Source organism: Calliphora vicina, chromosome 1 (genome assembly GCF_958450345.1).
Source record: "Calliphora vicina chromosome 1, idCalVici1.1, whole genome shotgun sequence".
Lineage (NCBI taxonomy): Eukaryota > Metazoa > Arthropoda > Insecta > Diptera > Calliphoridae > Calliphora > Calliphora vicina.
In genome coordinates, this window is record NC_088780.1 from 156,469,001 (window position 1) to 156,489,457 (window position 20,457).

Here is a 20,457-nt window from a genome sequence, read left to right on the forward strand (position 1 = left end):
ATTTGAATACTTAAATTACCGTCTAACTAGGTTTGTATGCAAACTGACATAAACAGTGTCACTGTCTTTCGAATATTTTTGAAACTAACAACCCCAATTTAAGTAAACAAGCAATCTCCTCTTATTAAAAAAAAACTCCCATTGTTCTGTCGGTTATTTGCTGTAAAACACAATTTTCTAATTTCCATATTAAAAAGAGAAAAAAACTGTACAACTACTACTAATGCTACTGGGTGTACAGTGGGCAGACAATGTCTGCCATTAGCTTAATACTCTGGCAGCTAAAGGGATGCCACTAACTTTAAAATTGGAAAAAGTATAGTTAATCAAAATGTGTACAAATAAATGAAATACTTATTGAGAAAGGTTCCGCTGCTACCAACAATCTCAATAATAATTCTATTAGGTTTATGTAGGACCATGTAATTTTATTTAAAATGTCTGCAAAAAAAAGTGAATCGTTTTTTGGCAACTTAACGCTAGTGATGTCAGCAATTTCGAAATAAAACATATGCCAACAATTTGAAAATAATTTGTCAATTTTTTTTATACCCTAAAAATAATAGATGAGGGTTATACATATAGATGTGGTATTTCTGTTTACACCCAGGAGTTCTAGAAGACTTTCCTGAACTAATGATTTTACCCATCACTTAGGGTGACAACTAGTTACATAAGTAGTTACTTGACTAGTTATTTTAACATTTGCATGATCTTAGCAGGGGGTTCAATTTACAATGATACTATCAGATAGCTGGTCCAAAGTAGTCAACGGATGGTATTTACATATAACTGGTTACTTGACTGGTTACATAACTAGTTATTTTAACACGTGCGGTTTTAAAAATACTCAGTTAAAAATACATACCATATACAGTCCAATAACCGATTGCTTCTAAACAAATCTTCCTCTGACAACTCTCCAATAGACTACTTCTGGTGGGTAAAATAACTAATTTCTAAAGTGCTGTAAAAAATAAACGTTTAGAGTGACTACACTCTAGATTACTTAGAGACACTTAAGTGACATTGACTTCATGATAGATTACCTGGGATGTATAAAGTAACCAATTGATTTTTCACAGCACTACAAATAACACATGCGTGTCAATCAGATATTAGTGGAAATTACTGACTATAAGGGATAATAAATATAAGCCATATTTGGCCCAATGGGCTTGGTTTTGAATTTAAATAAATAATATTAAATATTGACTACTTGCTTAACTGCTGGGTAACGCTATGTAATATTGTTATTAGGTTTCCTTCAGCATTTGCATTAGGGGTCCTAATTTTCCGAACTTTTTCCATTCCCAGGAAACATTTACTAAATTAAACATAGTACTAAATTAAGCCAACAATTTGTCATTAAGACATTGTCAGACATTTTATATACCTTTATTAATAAATTTAGAGGTCCCAGTAGTTAAGTTAAATCTGTAACTGAGCAATTTGTTTCGAATAAGAACTTTTTCAAAACAGAATGTGTATAAACAAATTTAAGGCAGTATTTGTAATCTCTTAATATGAATATCCTTAGAAAATTTAATATTTTCTTTAAGAAGTTAAAATTTAAATTTCTATTAAATCGACCTACTAAAAAAAGTTAATTTTTTAAAAAAGCTTTTTCTGTTTTTGTCTCACATAGAAAATGGGTTTGGTTGTTGATCCGAATTTATTGCTAATTGAATGACCGAACATTTCTGTTTCGTCTGAAAAATTTGAATTGGGGTGACATAAATTGGTTGAACGATTGAACGATTCATTTGATTGGCAACAAATTAAAACGTGTCTGTATTATATATTCAGAAATATTACTGCAACATTATGAAGAAATCTTATAAAGAAATTCCCAAAATTCCCCAACAAAACTTTATTAAAAAACTTTTGAGGGAATACCCCGGAAAATCTGCTGATTAGGAACCCTAATTTATATACATTCTTTATCATATTGAAATTTTATAACGATTTAGCTACTTATATGGTATGTCCCTTTGAATTTGGGGAAAAACTTGTTCAAGAATTCAAAGAATTTACAAAAATTTGGTTTTAAAAATAAGCTATATCGGTTTTTAAACCAAAAATGTGTACTTGGTCCCTTACAATACATGATACTAGAAAGGTGGAATTTGCCACAGTTTTTTTTATAATTGAAAAAGATGCCAAAAAATTCCCTATATATTTGGTCAATTGACAAGGTCTTTTAGCAGTCATATTGTCATAAAGTCCTAATATTTCACAATGGTTTTTATTGCTTTTCAAACAAAAAATTTCCTAAAATAATACTACTATGTATGCTATGTTAACCGGCAGAGACTTGTGCCGAATGCCTAAGAGTCGGTTAAGCCGAGCAGCCGAGTCGTGATATATTAGGACATTATGACAATATGACTGATAAGAGACTTTGTGAATTGACAAATTGTCAAAAATAAAAAAAAAACTTGGTTGAACTGTGTTGAAATATAGAATATATTCTAAGCCTATTTATTGGGTGTATGACTTAAAAATTTATAATAGATATGTAATGTCATTTTGAAGGGAACATATCTGTCACTTATTTATTGAACATTATAGTGTAAACCATGACACAACAATATAAGGTACACTCAGTAGAAAATAAATTCTCAATTATACAATTCTTGTAACGTCAAACAAAAGAAAATATGAAAAAAATCAAAACTTGACGTTATAGGGCTAAATATTGAAAACTCTCCATAGTGATTTTACCTTCTACAATTATTGTATCATGGTGTAAACAACAAAAGTTTGAAGACCAAGAATTGGAGGTATTACACCATGAAGATTGTTGTAAAATCATCAAAAGCTTGCAGGTTCATTGGGAGCTACTCAAGCAGCAATTTCAAAATGTTTGCAAGCAGCAGGATTCATCCAAAGCAGGGAAATTGGGTACCATGCGAATTGAAGTTGAGAGACCTTGAAAGACGATTTTGCATGTGCGAAATAATGCATCATAGCTATTAAAAAAATAATTTTTGCACCGAAAATGTATCCATTACGATAATCAAAAGCGTATGAGTTCGTATGTGAAGCCCGGTCAACCAGACGAATCGACACCAAAACCAAATATCCTTGGATCAAAGATAATTATCTATATTTGGTGGGAGCAAAAGTACAGGGAAGCTGTACTGAACGCTACTGATTCGTTTGAAGCTAGCATTGACCGAAAAACCATCAGAATATGCGGCCAGACATGAAACCGTAATATTCCATAATGACACCGCTCGACCACATGTTACAATACCTGTTAAAAAGTATTTAGAATGAAGTAGTTTTCTTGGGAAGTTTTGCTTCACCCGTTTTATAGTCCAGACCTTGCCTCGTCCGACTACTATTTGTTTCGATAGATGTAGAACGCTCTATCTGGGATACGCTTGACTTTAGAACAGAGTATCCGATATGGTTCCAAATGCATATATTTTCTCGTTACGTGGATCGCAGAACACACTTCAAAAATGTGAAATAAACTTCCTGCTATGTTTTTGAAAAAATCCAAATATTGAAATTTTGGAGGTAAATGTTGTAATAAAGCTAGATTTGTAAATATTCTCCAAATATAATTCATTTACTCTTGGTAAAAGTATTCTGAAATTGTTTATTGACTTTTTAGAAGATAACAAAAATCCCTAAATTGGCATCACTGCTAAACGTAGCAATCCACTTTATTTTTGACTTTTAAAGAGTGTCCTAATCCCTTATACTTATACATACAAAACAACTTGAACTCACGTCATCGTTTATTTGATTTGACTGTCATTGTTGTTGTCGCCATTTATCGATTGATAAACAGACAAAAGGAATGACAACAACAACAGCAATAAAAAATAACAGTAAAACTTAGAGCGTAAAAAGGACCATAAACAAAACAGTGTGTATAATAGACAACAAAAACACAACAGTCAAATAGCTTCAATCTTGGTAGTTACATTCAAATTTGTAAGAGATAGTAGTGACAATACGATGACCTATAAAATGCAAAAAAAATAAAATACAAAATACTTTTTCACAATGTCTAAAGCCGATGAAGCACAAAACACAAACATGTACACAGTTGCAAAAAAGAACAAGCTGAAAAAAATCAATAATTACTTTAGTTTTAACAAATTCTGTTAGATACACTACAAATTGTAATAATAGAATGTGTATTTATAAATGAAATTACAAAAAGAAAGGAAACAAAGGAAACTAAACTAAATGAAAATAAGAGTAATGTTCAAAAGCTTACAAAATGTAGTAGCATTGATGTTTTAACTGATATTTTTATATTAGTTCCATGCCTTTTAAAGTAATTTAATAAAATCGAGCCAAAAGAACTGCTCATCTTTTGAGGCCAAGAACGAATCAAACCAATATCGGATACTCTGTTCCAAAATGGAACCTGTCCCAGAGAGAGCGTTCTGCTTCGATCGTAACAAATAGTAGTCGGACGGTCTGGACTATAAAGCGGGTTATGCAAAACATCCCAACCACTTCATTCTAAATACTTTTTTCAAATACTAAATACTAAATTCCAACATGTGGTCAAGCGTTATCATGTTGGAATATTACGGTTTCATGCCTGAGCATTTATTGATCGCTCGCTTCAAACGAATCAGTTGCGTTCGGTTCCTATGATGGTCTGGTCAGATTTTAACAGCTCATAATGCTCCCACCAAATACAGAAAATTACCTTAGTCTGCTTTTACACAGGGCAAGTTTTCTTGCGCAAGTCTAGAGTTTATAGGAGAGAGAGGCAAGAAGAAAGAAGAGGGGTACACACTTGCTTGTACTGGCAAGTCTCTTCAATTCTCTTTTGTTTTCTCATTTTCACTATGGCGTCTATTAGGTTTTGACATATAAAATTGAACACAGACTTGCTGTGTGTAAACATACGAGCAAGTTTAAAAGGGAATCGAAGAGACTTGCTTCAAGTAAACTTGCCCTGTGTAAAAGCAGACTTAGTTAAATGGATATTTGGCTTTGGTATCGATTCGGCTGGTTGGCCGGGCTTTACATACGATCTCTTATGCTTCGTAATGGATCCATTTTTCATCGCATGTAATGATTCGTCGCAAAAATTACTTTCTTTTTTAACGTTCAAGCTTCATTTCGGACATGCAAAATTGTCTTTCAAGTTCTCTCGGCTTGAAATTTTCCTTTGGATGAATCCTGATGCTTGCAAACGTTTTGAAATTGCTGATTGAGTAGCTCCCAATGATTTTGCAAGCTCTTGATGAGTTTTACAATAATCTCCAAGGAGTAATGCCCTCAATTCTTGTCTTCAAACTTTCTGGCTGGCCTGGGCGATCTTTGTCTTCCGTGTCAAATTCACCACTCCTGAACCACACAAACCATCTCTAGCACGTAGAAACCGTTGAACACATTCACCATAAGTTTTGGTGAGCAATTTGGATGAATCCTGCTGCTTCATGGAGTAATGCCTATTTTTGCCTGGAAAAACCATCTCTGGCTGAAACCGATGGTACTCATTCACCACAAGCCTTATTGAGCAATCAGTATGCTTCTGTGGCGCTTTTTTTTAAATTAAAGAAGTAAAGCTAAACTTCCCGCATATGACACTTTGTTGGTACAAAATTGTAAATTTTCTAAGCAAAAAAAAAACATTGTTGTTTGCACAACAAAGAGAGAGAGATAAATAAGAGAGAATAAATGACAGATGTTATATAAGTTTTTCAAAACAAAATCCCCGTTCAAAAGATACACCATCTATTGAAAATCTCGCATTTTTAAGTTATACACCCAATAATTTATAGTAAATTTCACAAGACAATATTAATAGCCCCCAAATAACTTACAATGATGATTGATACATTAATACCTCGATTCATATAGGTTGAAAAAATGATTTACAATTGAAATTGAGAGATTAAGTAACATTCAAACCAAAATGAATTTAAAATTATTATTTATTTAAAAAAAATTAGCAACTCCAAATTATATAGGACTATAAGTAACCTGTGTACCAATTTTAACAAATTTGAAACGAGTTATGTCCCTTAACTTGTGGAACAATTTTGATTCCTAACTTATATTAACTATTTTTAATTTCTATTAAATGTTCCTTAATCTTAACTTAACTTTTCTTTATCTTTTACAGGTCGTACTCGTATTTATACTCAGTATTGCATCACTCATTATATACTTCGTTGATGCATCTAACGAAGAAGTCGAAAGATGTCAGCCATGGAGTACTAACATTACTCAACAAATCGATCTTGCATTCAATATATTTTTCATGGTTTACTTTTTTATACGAGTAAGTTTTTGTTTTCATTTTGTTTTTTGAATTGGTCTTTCATATTTTATGTTTCTATTCAGTTTACGAAATTTACAATTGTTGTTTTGTACAATTTTTGCAAAATGGAGTGTATAAGAGGTAGGGGTTTCAATAATGTCTACCATAAAATAAAGCTAAATGATTGAGAAACAAATCTGGCTTCAGAAAATTGAACGATAGCTTAACCGAAACTTTTATAGCATAACCTGTTATTTATATAGCTATATCCGTGGTTGGAGAGCTAGAACAATATCGAATATACGGCAGTCCTAACAGATTTTTCTAAATAGAAATAGACTTTCAGCTGTTAATATTCCAGAAAATCTCTTTCTCTTAAACAAAAATAGAAACCAAACTATTAATATGGCGTTTCTAATGCTCGAGTGCCAAATACTATACCATCATTACAAATGAAATACAAAATAATGACCTTACGATGACGCCAGTAGTAATTATAATTTTGCATATCTTATCCAACTTCGGAACGAAGTTTAAATAACTGTAATGATATGGCATAAATATTAATTACGAGTCATCAAAATAGATATTTTTTGTGAGATGATTTCATCGTTGGAGTCAAATCTCTTTTCGCCAAGACATTTCTTCAGGTTTGAAATCAAGAAATCACCACTCGCTAAATCCGGAGAAGAGGGTGGATTTCGTTGCCTAATTCATGGATTTTTGCCAACGAAACCGTTTGTACCCTTTTGTGCACCCGATTGTGAGCAAAGGCGACAGCCATCTTGCGGAAAGCTTTCTCATACCCAAGTGATCATTCAAAAATGAAACCACTGAGCCATGTAAGATGCCTACGGTTTCCACAATCTCCTCGTACTTTAAAACTCCGATCGGCCAACACCATATCGTGATTTGTTTAATTGTTTCGGGTGTAGAGTCCTCAACTGAGCGTTCAGAACTTTCGGCATCTTCCGTGCTTGTACTTCCACAACGAAATTCAGTAAACCCCTTTTTTACACTTGGACTTAATGGTGCAGACTTACCATAGTATTTATCAAGCTTAGTCTTTATTTGAGTTATGGTTTTTTTCCGGAAAATATAATGCTTAATGAGTAGGCGAAATTCACTTTTATCCAATTTCTCCTTAAGTCGCAAAGTAGTTTGCTATCAATGACTGTCAAACACAAAACTAAATGAAGCAGCTAGTTAACTATCATATTTGGGGTCAAATACCCAATACTGACAACCCTGTCATCAGCTCAAACATGCTATAGTATCTCTCCAAATATCGGAGGCCAGTGTCGGACAACCCCATACAACTTTTTATGATTCTATGTGTGAGAATCTAAAGTCAAAATATATTCATCAACACTATTTCATCAAGAATGATTTCATATCTTGCAAACAATTCGTAATTTTGAATTACTCTCTGAGGAAAAGTTGTAGCCCTTGTCATAAAGAACATATAAAAGCAAACATGACACCGAGGCCCCAAATCTTTGGGGGCCCATAACAAAAACTGCATGAATTTGGGTAAAACTGGGAGAATTTGGGTAAAACATGTCTATTATCAATTAGTGGTGACCATATATGGTTATTTTTATTCGTGTTGCACTGTGCAATTCAATGAATCGTTTAATACAGTGCTCGGCACTCATAACAACTGGGTTCAAACCTGAAAACAATATGAAAGTTTGTACAAGTCATCAAATATAAAAAAAATCCCATTCAATAGCTGGTCAGAGTACAACAGAGAAATAAGGAGAATAACATGGTATTATAATTCATATTCCATGCTCTCATTATGCCGAACACTGGTTTAATGGAAACACTAGTGCCAAAATCTAAAGAAAATATGCTTCATATTTGATCCGTAAATAATTTATTGCTAAATTTACATATATGTTGAAGTGTAGACTCTTCAGTCTGATGGCAACAAACCCAAAATTAATGACGTTTTCCACTGATGATTAATGATTAGAAATTTAATATCTAATGCATTAAGTGAATTAAGTGAAAGTCTGCCAATTTGACATAAAAATGTTTCGAATCTACCACAATAAAAGGGTTCTTTCTCTTAACGGTTAGTATTTGGGTCGTATAATAAGTCTGGTAAAATTTTAAAGGTATCTATTTATAATAGTAAGTTTGGCTTATTGATTCGATTACTTCTTAAAAGTTCACATGATTGATTAGATGAATTGAAGTACAATTTTGGTATGTTTAATTTAGGAATAGTACTGAAAAGCGCCATACAATCCTAAAACTTAACGCAAGAACTTACAAAAATAGTTTTTCAAATGGATTTCAAATCTATCTGAGCTACACGCAGAGATAAAATATAGTTTTCGATGTTTACCATAACTATTTACATGAATGTATCAATCATATATCATTTTTATGATGTAATACTTCACCATACTCTGAGAACAACATATTGTTACGAATTTGCACTAGCGATTTGAATTTAACCTTCGCTTTATCAAAGGTTTTTTATGTACATGGTTTACCAATACCCACCCGGGTGACACTACACTTCTATAAATATATGCGACGAACGAAATTTTAAAAAATTGAAAAAACCTTATAAAAAGTTTAAAATGGTTCTATTAAATTCTATAGAACTCTAGAATTTGTTCAGTGAGTACAAATTTCATTTAAATCGAAACAAAATTAAAAAAAATATTAAACTAATAAAATCGATGTGTTCACCCGGGTGGGTATTGGTAAAGCGAAGGTTAATGGTCTGTAGCAACTGTCAGCAACATTCATAGTGTTTATAAACATTTCCATCAGTAGAAGCTTCTACTACTCAACAATGTTGATAGCATGCGGTTGTTAGCATTGTTTGAAAGTATGGCAACACTGAATGTTTAACATAGAAGTTGTCCGTTAAGATTATTGTAGAAGGTTCACGAAAGATGGCGTGTGTATAAATAGTGGCAGAGGTTGCAGTCGTGGATTAGCTTATAATAAGCGCTGTTAGAGTTAACATCAACTGTCTTGTACATTATAAAGTGTGTCTGTATTTCTGCGAATTTATGAACGTGTATAAAAACACTGAGTGACTATTTAATTATGTTATTGTACATTTGAATTAATAAAGAGTTGTTACAATTTTAAACTACTTTAAATTTGCAATCAAAAATATCAGGTTTATTTAAAAGAAATAAACCCCCATTTTTAAAAGGTAAAAACGTAACAATGATTCATCATGAACATCTTCTACAATCATATACATATATTGCTACAATTATGTAAATGGTAACTTAAACATATTATGGTTACTGTAATTAATATTGGTAAAAAATATTTTGAAATATTTTTGGTAAACATATACAACTATATTAAGCGCTGGCTCTTAACAATATTTACCAGACTTCTCATATGACCACAGTATGCAAAACCACACACTCCATGCAAAATTGTTACACTCAATAAATTTTTGCAAAATTAACAAAATTTGTTTATGAAAAATGTATGTGCAAAAAAAAAAAACTATTTCTTTTTGTGTAAATTTCTTTTTTTTTTACTCTTACTTTAAAAATGTACATATGTATGTATGTACGTTTAAAAACTGATTTTTATTATAGCTATAATTTGTTAATAAATTGTGTGTAATTTAATTTGTATTCTTATTTTCTTCGATTTTATATTTTATTTGTTCTTTTTCTTTAAACACATTGTTTCGTTTTACAGTTCATAGCGGCGTCCGATAAACTTTGGTTTATGTTAGAAATGTACAGTTTTGTAGATTATTTTACAATACCCCCGTCCTTTGTATCAATATATTTAGATCGAACATGGATCGGTAAGCTTTCAAAATTCTCTTATTTTTTTATATGATTTCTTTTGTTTTCTTTTCCTTAATTTTTGTTGATTAAATTTCAATTTGAAAAAAAACGAAAAAAAAATGTTATAATTATTATTTGTCAATCATACATACGTTTTGTCTGCTTGATCGAAATGCATGATTGTAATGATAATGCTTAACACTATTATATGTACTAGTACATTTAACAAACAACGATTATTCCCACTTCCAATTCCAAATTTCACCATAAACAAACGAAACATCGTGATTCACCTGCAACGACAACACCCACGATATAACAATCCAACAGGTCTTCGATTTCTGCGAGCACTGCGTCTTATGACGGTACCGGATATATTGCAATATTTGAATGTTTTAAAAACATCCAGCTCCATACGTTTGGCGCAATTGGTATCAATTTTTATATCCGTATGGTTAACAGCGGCTGGTATTATACATCTGGTATGTACAGAATTTTATATAATTTTCTTCTTTTTTTTTATTTTTATTATAACATTTACATACATATGTATTTTATTGTTTGTGTTTTTATTATTAAGTAAACTGTGTAAGAAAATATGTGGAACTGGTGGTTAATATTTCCATAAATATTTAGCAATTTCTTAATTGTTATAAAAGTTCTGACTAGGCATCTTTAGAAGCTATAGAATTAAAAAAAAAACTTTGCTAAAATCTAACCCGGTTTAAAAACAAACACTAAGTTTTGTTCAGATTTAAAACATCTCAAGTAATTCCTCAGTTTTAATCAAATGTGTTTATTAGAATAGAATTCATTCTTGCCCATTTTATACTAAAGACTACTACCGTCTTATACTAAAGTTTACCGCCTTATACTAAAGATTACCGTCTTATACTAAATATGACTATCGTCTTATAGTAAAGACGACTACCGTGTTATACTAAAGACCACTACCGTCTTATACTAAATATACCTACCGTCTTTTACTAAAGGTGACTACCGTCTTATACTAAAGGTGACTACCGTCTTTTACTAAAGACGACTACTGTCTTGTACTAAAGGTGACTACCGTCTTGTACTAAAGGTGGCTACCATCTTATACTAAAGACTACTACTAATGTCTTATACTAAAGACTACTACCGTCTTATACTAAAGACTACTACCGTCTTATACTAAAGACTGCTACCATCTTATACTAAAGGTGACTACCGTTTTTTACTAAAGATGACTAACATCTTATACTAAAGGTGAATACCATCTTATACTAAAGACGACTACCGTCTTATACTAAAGACGACTACTGTCTTGTACTAAAGGTGTCTACCGTCTTATACTAAAGACGACAACCGTCTTATATTAAAGACGACTACCGTTTTATACTAAAGACGACTACAGTCTTATACTAAAGATTATTATCGTCTTATACTAAAGACTACTACAGTCTTTTACTAAAGACGACTAACGTCTTATACTAAAGATGAATATCATCTTATACTAAAGACGACTACCGTCTTTTACTAAAGACTAACGTCTTATACTAAAGATGAATACCATCTTATACTAAAGACTACTACAGACTTATACTAAAGACTACTACCGTTTTATACTAAAGACGACTAACGTCTTATACTAAATATGAATACCATATTATACTAAATACGAATACTGTCTTATACTAGAGACTACTACCGTCTTATACATAAGACTACTACCGTCTTATACTAAAGACGACTACCATCTTATACTAAAGACTACTACCGTTTTATAATAAAGACTACTACCGTATTCTACTAAAGACTACTACCGTCTTATACTAAAGACTACTACAGTCTTATAAAAGACGACTACTATTATACAAAAGACGTCTTTTACTAAAGACGACTACTATTATACTAAAGACCACTACCGTCTTATATTAATGACTACTACTGTTTTATACTAAAGACTATACCATATTATGCTAAAGACTACTACCGTTTTATATTAAGACTACCGTCTTATACTAAAGAAATTCTATTTAATTTGAATTAATAATTGTTTTTTCTTTTTTTAAGACTGATATGTCATTCACTTAAGACTGATATGTCATTCACTTGAAACTGATATGCTAAGATATTGTCTGATTTAGAATATCAGTTTAGGGATTGTTTATGTATGAATATTTGTTTATAATCTGGGTTGTAATATTCAGAAATTGTTTTAGTTATTAAATTATTAAAATTAGGTAAAAAATACACCAGTTCCATATGTTTAATAAAATGTTTTTTTCTTTTAGTTAAAAAACAATTTTGTTGCACAGTGTTACTGTTAAAATAAACTATATCTTAAAGACCTTATTAATAATGAATTTCTAAATTTATCAAAGATTTATGAAACAAATTTTGTATTGAAATGTTGTTTTATAAAATTTTTATAAGATTAAAAATTTACTATATATACAGGGATAATTATGTATGTATTACTTAAAAATATCATGATTAAACTTTAAATAATGGTTCGGCTTTTAGCGATGTTCTATCAAGCCAGAGTTTTCAAAATTAATGATTGAACTGTTAAAGCTATTGAAACCGTATTTAAAGTTTAAGTTTTCTTAAATTATATCTTTGTAAATATATTTAATAAAAACCCTAAAAACAAAATAAAAGAACCAAAAGTCCAATAGTATAAACTTAACTAAATAACACACATATCTATATCTATACATTTATATAAATGAAATAGAATTTTGCTTCAAAATGTTTGATGTTGTTGTTTAATTTAATAAATGTGATTAATAATTGAGATGATGATAATATTGATGATGAAGTGAAATGTTTCTGATGAACAATTCTTGCATTTACTTAAAATTTAGCTGGAAAACTCTGGCGATCCGCTGGATTTTAATAATGCACATCGTTTACCCTATTGGACCTGTGTCTATTTTCTAATTGTAACCATGTCAACTGTAGGATATGGTGATGTATACTGTGAGACTATTTTGGGAAGAACATTCCTAGTGTTTTTCTTACTCGTTGGTTTGGTAAGTTTTATGATTTTTAACTAAACACTACACAACTTAATTTATAACTTACATACATATATTTTAATATCTTAAGAATTTTCAATTTATAATTATAAGAAATACTATTTTTTATAGTATTGAATCCAATGAAGGTATAATAATATAAAATGAAATGATTTCTAGGAAAGAGACTTGTTGAGATTCTAAGTAAGCTGCTGCCAATTATTTTTTTTTTATTCGTATTTCTACTAAACAATTATCAATAAAAGGAGAAAAAAAAGTTAGGTGTTGCCCTTTTTAAGCGTAACAAGAAAAAGTGCTGTTCGTTTAATATTTTGGAGGTTTATTTTGTTTATAGTTTTAAAATTTTTCGTTGTATACAACACTGTATATTACAAACATATTTATCCCAAAGAAAACGGTTGTGTGAATGAAAGTAAAAGAAAAGTACTTTACTTCTAAATACTAAATACTACATACTATTTACTATTTACTAACTACATACTTACTACTGTTTTGTTTAGTGTTTAGTTTGCTGCTATTAGACAGTAAGGTCTTGATATTTTTTACATAATAATTAATACCAAACCAAAAAATGAAAATCAATTAAGTATCATTAAATTCAAACAATATTCATCACATAATTTCTCTTTTTTAACTTATATTTTGTGTTGATACTTTTTAAATCAATTACAATTACGATATTATTAATTATTAACTATTAATAAATAAAATAAATTTTACGCCTTAGTAATTTGTGCACTTTTCAATTCATTTTAGTTTACACAACATTACTAAAGTTATTTCGAAAAGAAAATATACATAACTACATATTTACTTATCTATTTTATTATTACATATACTTATTTTATTTCATTTATCTCTTACTTTTAATATTCAAAATATTTTCAAATTTTATTATTAGATTTTTTATTCCCTTTCATTTAAATCTCAAACCAGCAAATTTAAAAACTTGAAAAAAAAATAAAACAAATTTAGTAAAGGTTTTCGTTAAGTACCAGCTGTTAATTTTTGTTATTAGTTTAAATTAATTTGATTTGAGTTTCAAATCATCTCTGCATGCTCATTCATTGCGAACAGTCATAATTTATTTTAATTTCTATTGTTTTACTTTTACAAAATTAATTTTAAGTTTGTTTTTTTTCAGTTAAATTTTTTATTATTGTTTATTTTTTTGTTTTTCTTTTCTTTGTTAATCTCAATTCATGAAAGTTTTCCAATGCCCAGCATTTGTATTGGATTAATTTTAATTTTATGGAGTTTTAGCAGAGTTTTTTTTAAGGGAATATTTTTGTCTAAACAAGAGAAAATATAAAATAAAATAAAACTTGTATTGCATGCAATGCTGGCGGCTGCATAAATGTGTTTAACAGCTTTTAAAATTAATCTAAGTAGTTTAGGAGAATTATAAAGTTTTACTTCATACTTTCTCGATTTGTATATCCTATACCACCGTGCAGAGACTTAATTAATAATGTAAACTTAATAACATATATATCACATTTATATCCTAAGATATGAATATAGAACAGTGATGTTCAAAAATAAAAATGGAGATGTATTGGTGAGAGAGCTACCCAGCAAACATAATGTCAAACACTTAAAATAAGAACAAAATAAAGAATGTTTAGATTTAGAATTTTTGACAAATATAACCAATTTATTAAATGAATGTAATTTAAATGTTAAGGAAATAAAAGAATATACATTATACGGCCGAAATTCTCTCAAATTTTTTATTTATTTCTGACTTTGTTGTTTTGTGTTCAATTGTAATTGAAACGCGTGTGTTTGCTATGCTTCGTCCAAAGACCAACCAACAACAATGCTTAATGAATTTCTGAAAAAATGAGACATTTGTTATACTCTTTTAAAGAGAATAAGAATATGTGTGTTGTTACTCAGCGCGAAAGCACAATGAAATGAACATCATTGATATAGAATCAACGACAGTTCAATAAAAATTTTGCATCGGTTTCGCATTAATTAACTTGTTAATCCAGTGGTCGGTACACATAGGCACCAGAGGCCGAAGGCGTTCGGCTATTCAGATATGTACTACACGAATATGAGCGAAACTTTTTAAAATTATCCAAAGGGAATACTAAAAGCACAAACAGAAAATTCGTTTTATGCACCATTACAATACAGTTAATAATGTGGCATGTTCTGTTTGTGCCGGCCACTGATTTATACACAAAGGTCAGTTAAACTACTCCATTGATTGTGATGTCTTATTGATAGGTGGGGAAATTTAGAAACACTTACAGACAGTACGCCTACTAGAAAAATTCCCACTAACAGTTGAAGTCGTAGTTCACAGTTTCAAGTTCGTCCAACGATTCAACTGATATGGGAGTCCCTGACAGTTTAAACAGAACATTTTCCAGTGGTATAGCCCATTGATGTCTAGATGAATACTATTTATATCTCGCATTCATATACGGACGAATACTTAATCGAACGTGCGAGTTTTATTTTTTTTAATTCCATTATTCTGGCGCGGATCCATGGGGGTGAAAAAGGAATTCCCCCCAAAACCGAAAAGTTTTAATATAAAAAAAAGAGAAATGTAAAATAAATTTTAATTTATTTTCCCACCTAATTGCTTGACCTGGATATTTTCCCCCCAAATGGTTGGCCTGCCCTTATTCGACATCGAATCAAATGTATAAACATTTATACTGATGGCGATGGAGTTTTTGAAGGATTAAGTTCAACTAATTAACTCACATTTTTAGAAGTAATTTTACTTCTTTGTTCAGCCTCAGAAAGTACCTCGGAACCCAGTTATTCCATGTTATTGTTGCTACTTCAATACAATTAATTCAATTTAAGCTTAATTCACTAAAATCTTAATAGAATTCATTCATCATTGAATTAATTCATAACGGAATTCATTCAACCTTTGAATGATTAAAGTTTTGTTAATTCAAATCTAATACAAATTGAAATATTTTTTCTTCATTCAATTTGTTTTGTTTTCAATCATTTACATGAATAATTTAAGCCTAGATTTGAATTAAAGAAAACTTCAATGATTCCATAAGAAATTAATTCTGTAAAGAATGAATTCTTTAAGGAAAGAATTAAGGAATTAAGACAATGAGTTAATTCGAGCTGAATGCTTTAATGGAATTGTTGAATTACGAATTAATGTTTAACCTTTGGTTACAAGTAGTGTTTTTCACGGGAATTCTAGGGAATTCCGCAACATTTTCAATCCCTACAATTCCCGAGTATTATTTTTCTTTGAACCTGACTTTCTCTAAAAGATGCTTAAAGCTCCAAAATATACAACAAAAAAGTTTCGAACCAAATATATCAATAATAAGTTCATTATTCAAATTATTCCAAAAGCTCGTGAATGTAGGGCTCTCACAGAATTCAATTCCGATCGAAAGTGGAATTATTACTCTTTCACAAAGTAATATTATTGTGTTTTCATAAAAAAAATCATTTGAGGAGATTTATTTTTCAAGTCAGAAAAAAAACTCATTTGAGGAGTTTTATTTTTTCCGTCAAAAAAGTTTGTAAAGCACCTTGCATTGCAATTGAATAAATTGTCATTAAAATAAAATCATGTGGGATTTTAATTTGTTATTGTTTGATTCCTATTATCAAATTGTTGTTGTTTTTTAAATAAATTACTACAAACATTTTATCTGATAGACTCAATAAAGAAAGATACTGAAAAAAGTAGAAAATAAGCGAAAAGAGTTTTATTTTCTGACGAGAAAAATAAAACTCCTCAAAATACTTTTATTTTATGACAGAAAAAATTAAACTCCTCAAATGAGTTTTTAAGAGTTTTATGCGAACTTTTATTTTTACGTTGAATAATAACTGTTAACCATACATTCTGAAAGAGCACGTCAATACGAATCTATTGGTATATAACAGTTAGGTCTCCATTGACTCTAACATGGACATTTTTTTGATTTAAAATTTTCTGGATAACCGTTATTTACGTTCCCTGCTTTATATTAAACTTTTAATGGAGTTTTTTTTAAAACCAAAGACATTATTTAGCTTTTTAAAGATGACTACATTCTTAAAATTGAATAATTTGTTCTCTGCGGGAATTCTCGGGATTTTGGGAAATTTCAAAATTAATCCAACTTTGTGATCATTATTATATGCTAAGCAGATAAAGTTTGTTCGGTTAGTACTGTCATCTGTCACAGTATGTGCCAAATAATGTCATAATAAGGTGACAGCTTGTTTTTGATACGAGCTGTCAAAATATAATTAAGCAATAATTTCAAAATGATTACAAATTATAATATTATGTTTATTATAATTATTTGTATGGTTGCAACAACCATAATACGCTACAGTCTAATACCCTTTACATTTTTAATAAATTAAGGTTACAAAGGCGCTACAGAATTATAGTCTAGTACCCAACTTGTAGGTAAAGAAATATACTTATTTCTAAAACAAATAAAATTCAATTAAAACCCTATAACAGGAAAGTAAAACGAGACTGAAAACACTTATGTTAAACACGGTGGTACAGGATAAATGACAATCGGTTTCGATCCGATTTTTTTTTGTAAGAATTATTCATAAGAACAGAATTTAGTTCAAAATTATTGAAGGCTATAACTTTTTTTTTAATATTTTATTTCTGTTTATTTTCAAAATATACCTATAAATAATGCAAAATAAAACTATAAATACATCTTATATGTTTTTCTTAAAATAAAATAAAAAAAAATGTCAAACAATAAATATATAAAAATACCACCCCGAAATTTTAGGCAATGTTTGCCAGCAGTATACCGGAAATTATTGAACTTGTTGGTAGTGGCAATAAATATGGCGGCGAACTTAAAAGAGAACACGGAAAGAGGTAGTCTAACAAATTTAAAACAAACAAAACAAGTAAAAAATCAAATATATTAAAACACCAAAAATATCATAACTAACATGATCATTTCAATCAAAACTCTTTCAATATATAAAATATGTTCTTTTTTTTTAAATATATAAAACCAAAAAACAAGCATTTGTAAAATAATTTTTTTAAGAAAAAAAAAAATTCGTACATAAATGAAACTAAAAAATTCCTATGTTTTTGTTTTTAGTTTAAAATTATAATTTTAAATAAATAATTAATAATCTGGGTTGAAAGGGTTAAAAAAGGAGCCTGTGACTTTTAAAGGCTTTAAGAATTTTCAGTTATTTTGAAAAATAAGCCAAGTTTTAATTTGTTGGCTTTAAGACCTAAAACCCTAACTTAATAGTGCATATTTAAAGCAATTGTATGTACAATGTCCTTAATTTACACACTATTAAGGTTTTTCCTAGATTATTAGTTAATTTTTGAATGTTTTTTTTCTTAAATACTAAATCTTTATCCCTTGATTTGCTATAAACAAATCGATTTGCTAACAAAATACCACCACTCAGATAAGTCAGATAAGAAGTGCTTTTTTCCTGTATAATTTCCTTTTTTTTCTTACGGTCTTTTTTTTTAAATTAATTTTATTTAGCACCATAATTTCTTTTACTTTTACTACAAATGTTTTACGTTGTTTTTTTTTTATTATTATTATTGTTATTATCGAATACATTACGTTTTTAATTTTGGATTATTGTAATTCTTTCTATATTAGTCTGTTACCCTTATTTTGGTTTGGTTTTGTAATGTAGCATTAAACAACAAATAAAACAATTATATCTATTATCACCATTACCACCAATTACCAAAACAATCAACCAACCACCTACCCAACCAAACAACCAACCAACCAACCAACCAATCGAACAACCAAAAATAACAATTTAACATTTAGGGAATTCCCTAAAATAAAGTGATAATAATAAATATAATGAAAATAAAACTGTCATTTGCTAACATCCACCATCCATCCATCAATACATTTTACTTCATCAAAGTAATTTATCAAATATCTCTTCCTTTAATCTAGGGCCCATATCCTGTTCCTTTTGCTACTTAAACTTTTCCCTCACAATCTCCTCTCCTTCTTCACTTTCCTTTATTAATTTTCTTCCCTCCCTTTAAATAAAAGAAAATCTCTCATCAACTCACCTAATATGTTTTGTTTTTGCAAATGGAGAATTAAATACTCATCTTTCGTATCACTCTCTCACCAACTTTCTCCATTTTTATCTCTTCTCCACCATGTTGTTTGCTGTTATTTCTTTTATTTTTGTTTGTTTTTGTTATTAAAAAAAAGTAAAAAAAATAAAGAAACCCTCTGTAATCGAATTTATATCAAACATTTCAAATCAATCATCTTTGTCATTTTAACAATTTTATTTAATAAATTTAATAAATAAGGGAATTTATACTACACTTTTCACCATCACAGGTAGTTTAGTTTACTAGTGAGTTGAGCCTGTTGGAAATTTTTGAAAAATAAAAAATATTTCTTAAAAAATACTGTTGTTTCTTGTTATGGTTCTAATTATTAGTTACGTTTTTCATAATTTTTTTTGTTAACACTGTAGTTTATCATTTAACTAATATCCAAATATCATAAATAAATAAATTATTAAAAATAATTAACAAGATTTTCAAACAAATATTTTATTTTGAATGAATTTTTGTAAGAAAAATCAGAGATAACATTAGAAAATTTTCAAATTATTTGATTTTGTTTGAAAATCCCAAGAAAATGTTAAAGATTGGTTTGAAATTTGTTTGCAAAAAGTATTAAATTAAATAAAAAATCTTTGAAATCCGAATTAAAGTAATTCCCGTATTCGGATTAGGAGAAACATCGATCGAATGTTTTGAATATAATAAATAAAATTCAAAACTTTTATGTTATTGTGAAATGTCTCAAATAATTTAACCATGAAAGTGGGTGCAGCAAGGCACCACAGAATGAGCTAAAACATGCTCTAAATACATTTTAAAAGCTTCGATTTGTTACGGATTAGGCCGAATAATGATATCTTGATATCCGAATATTAGGTTTAGGTTCGGTTTCGACCTGATAAAACCGGTTACGGACGGTCTCTAAATATCAATGTTTCAACCAAGTTACCTCTAAAAGATCAATTTTATCTTTCCATAAAATTTGTGCATTGGAGTTGCTGAAGATCAATAGTCATCCAAATAGGTCTCGAAAACATCCTATAAGTTTCGACCTTCATTAATCCAAAAACCAAGTTAACATTTAAAAGTTTAACCTAATATTTCCATGAAATTTGTCCATCAGAGTAGCTAAGAATCCCAATGAGCCTTGAAGACATCCTTAAAGTTTAGATCTCCACTGGCCCAAAGACAAAATTAACCTCTAAAAGATAAACGTAAATTATCAATGAATTTTGTCCATCAGGTTTGCTAAAAATTAAAAATCGTCTAAATGCTCTCGAAAACATCCCTAAAGTTTCGATCTTTATTAAT

At 29.5% G+C, this 20,457-nt stretch overlaps 1 protein-coding gene across 25 annotated transcripts in view; it reads left to right on the top strand.

Moving 5' to 3' along the window:
• The window catches only part of slo (calcium-activated potassium channel slo), a 155,815-nt gene that overhangs the window by 37,815 nt on the left and 97,543 nt on the right, over positions 1–20,457 (top strand). For 19 of the 25 annotated variants that reach the window (XM_065516316.1, XM_065516310.1, XM_065516314.1 and 16 more), the window contains exons 3-7: positions 6,116–6,274; positions 9,953–10,064; positions 10,378–10,529; positions 12,900–13,067; positions 17,837–17,928. In XM_065516316.1, the coding sequence (XP_065372388.1) occupies positions 6,116–6,274; positions 9,953–10,064; positions 10,378–10,529; positions 12,900–13,067; positions 17,837–17,928 (683 nt within the window). The remainder of the gene's footprint in view (positions 1–6,115; positions 6,275–9,952; positions 10,065–10,377; positions 10,530–12,899; positions 13,068–17,836; positions 17,929–20,457) is intronic. The other 6 variants (XM_065516312.1, XM_065516311.1, XM_065516315.1 and 3 more) reach the window with 1 other exon arrangement.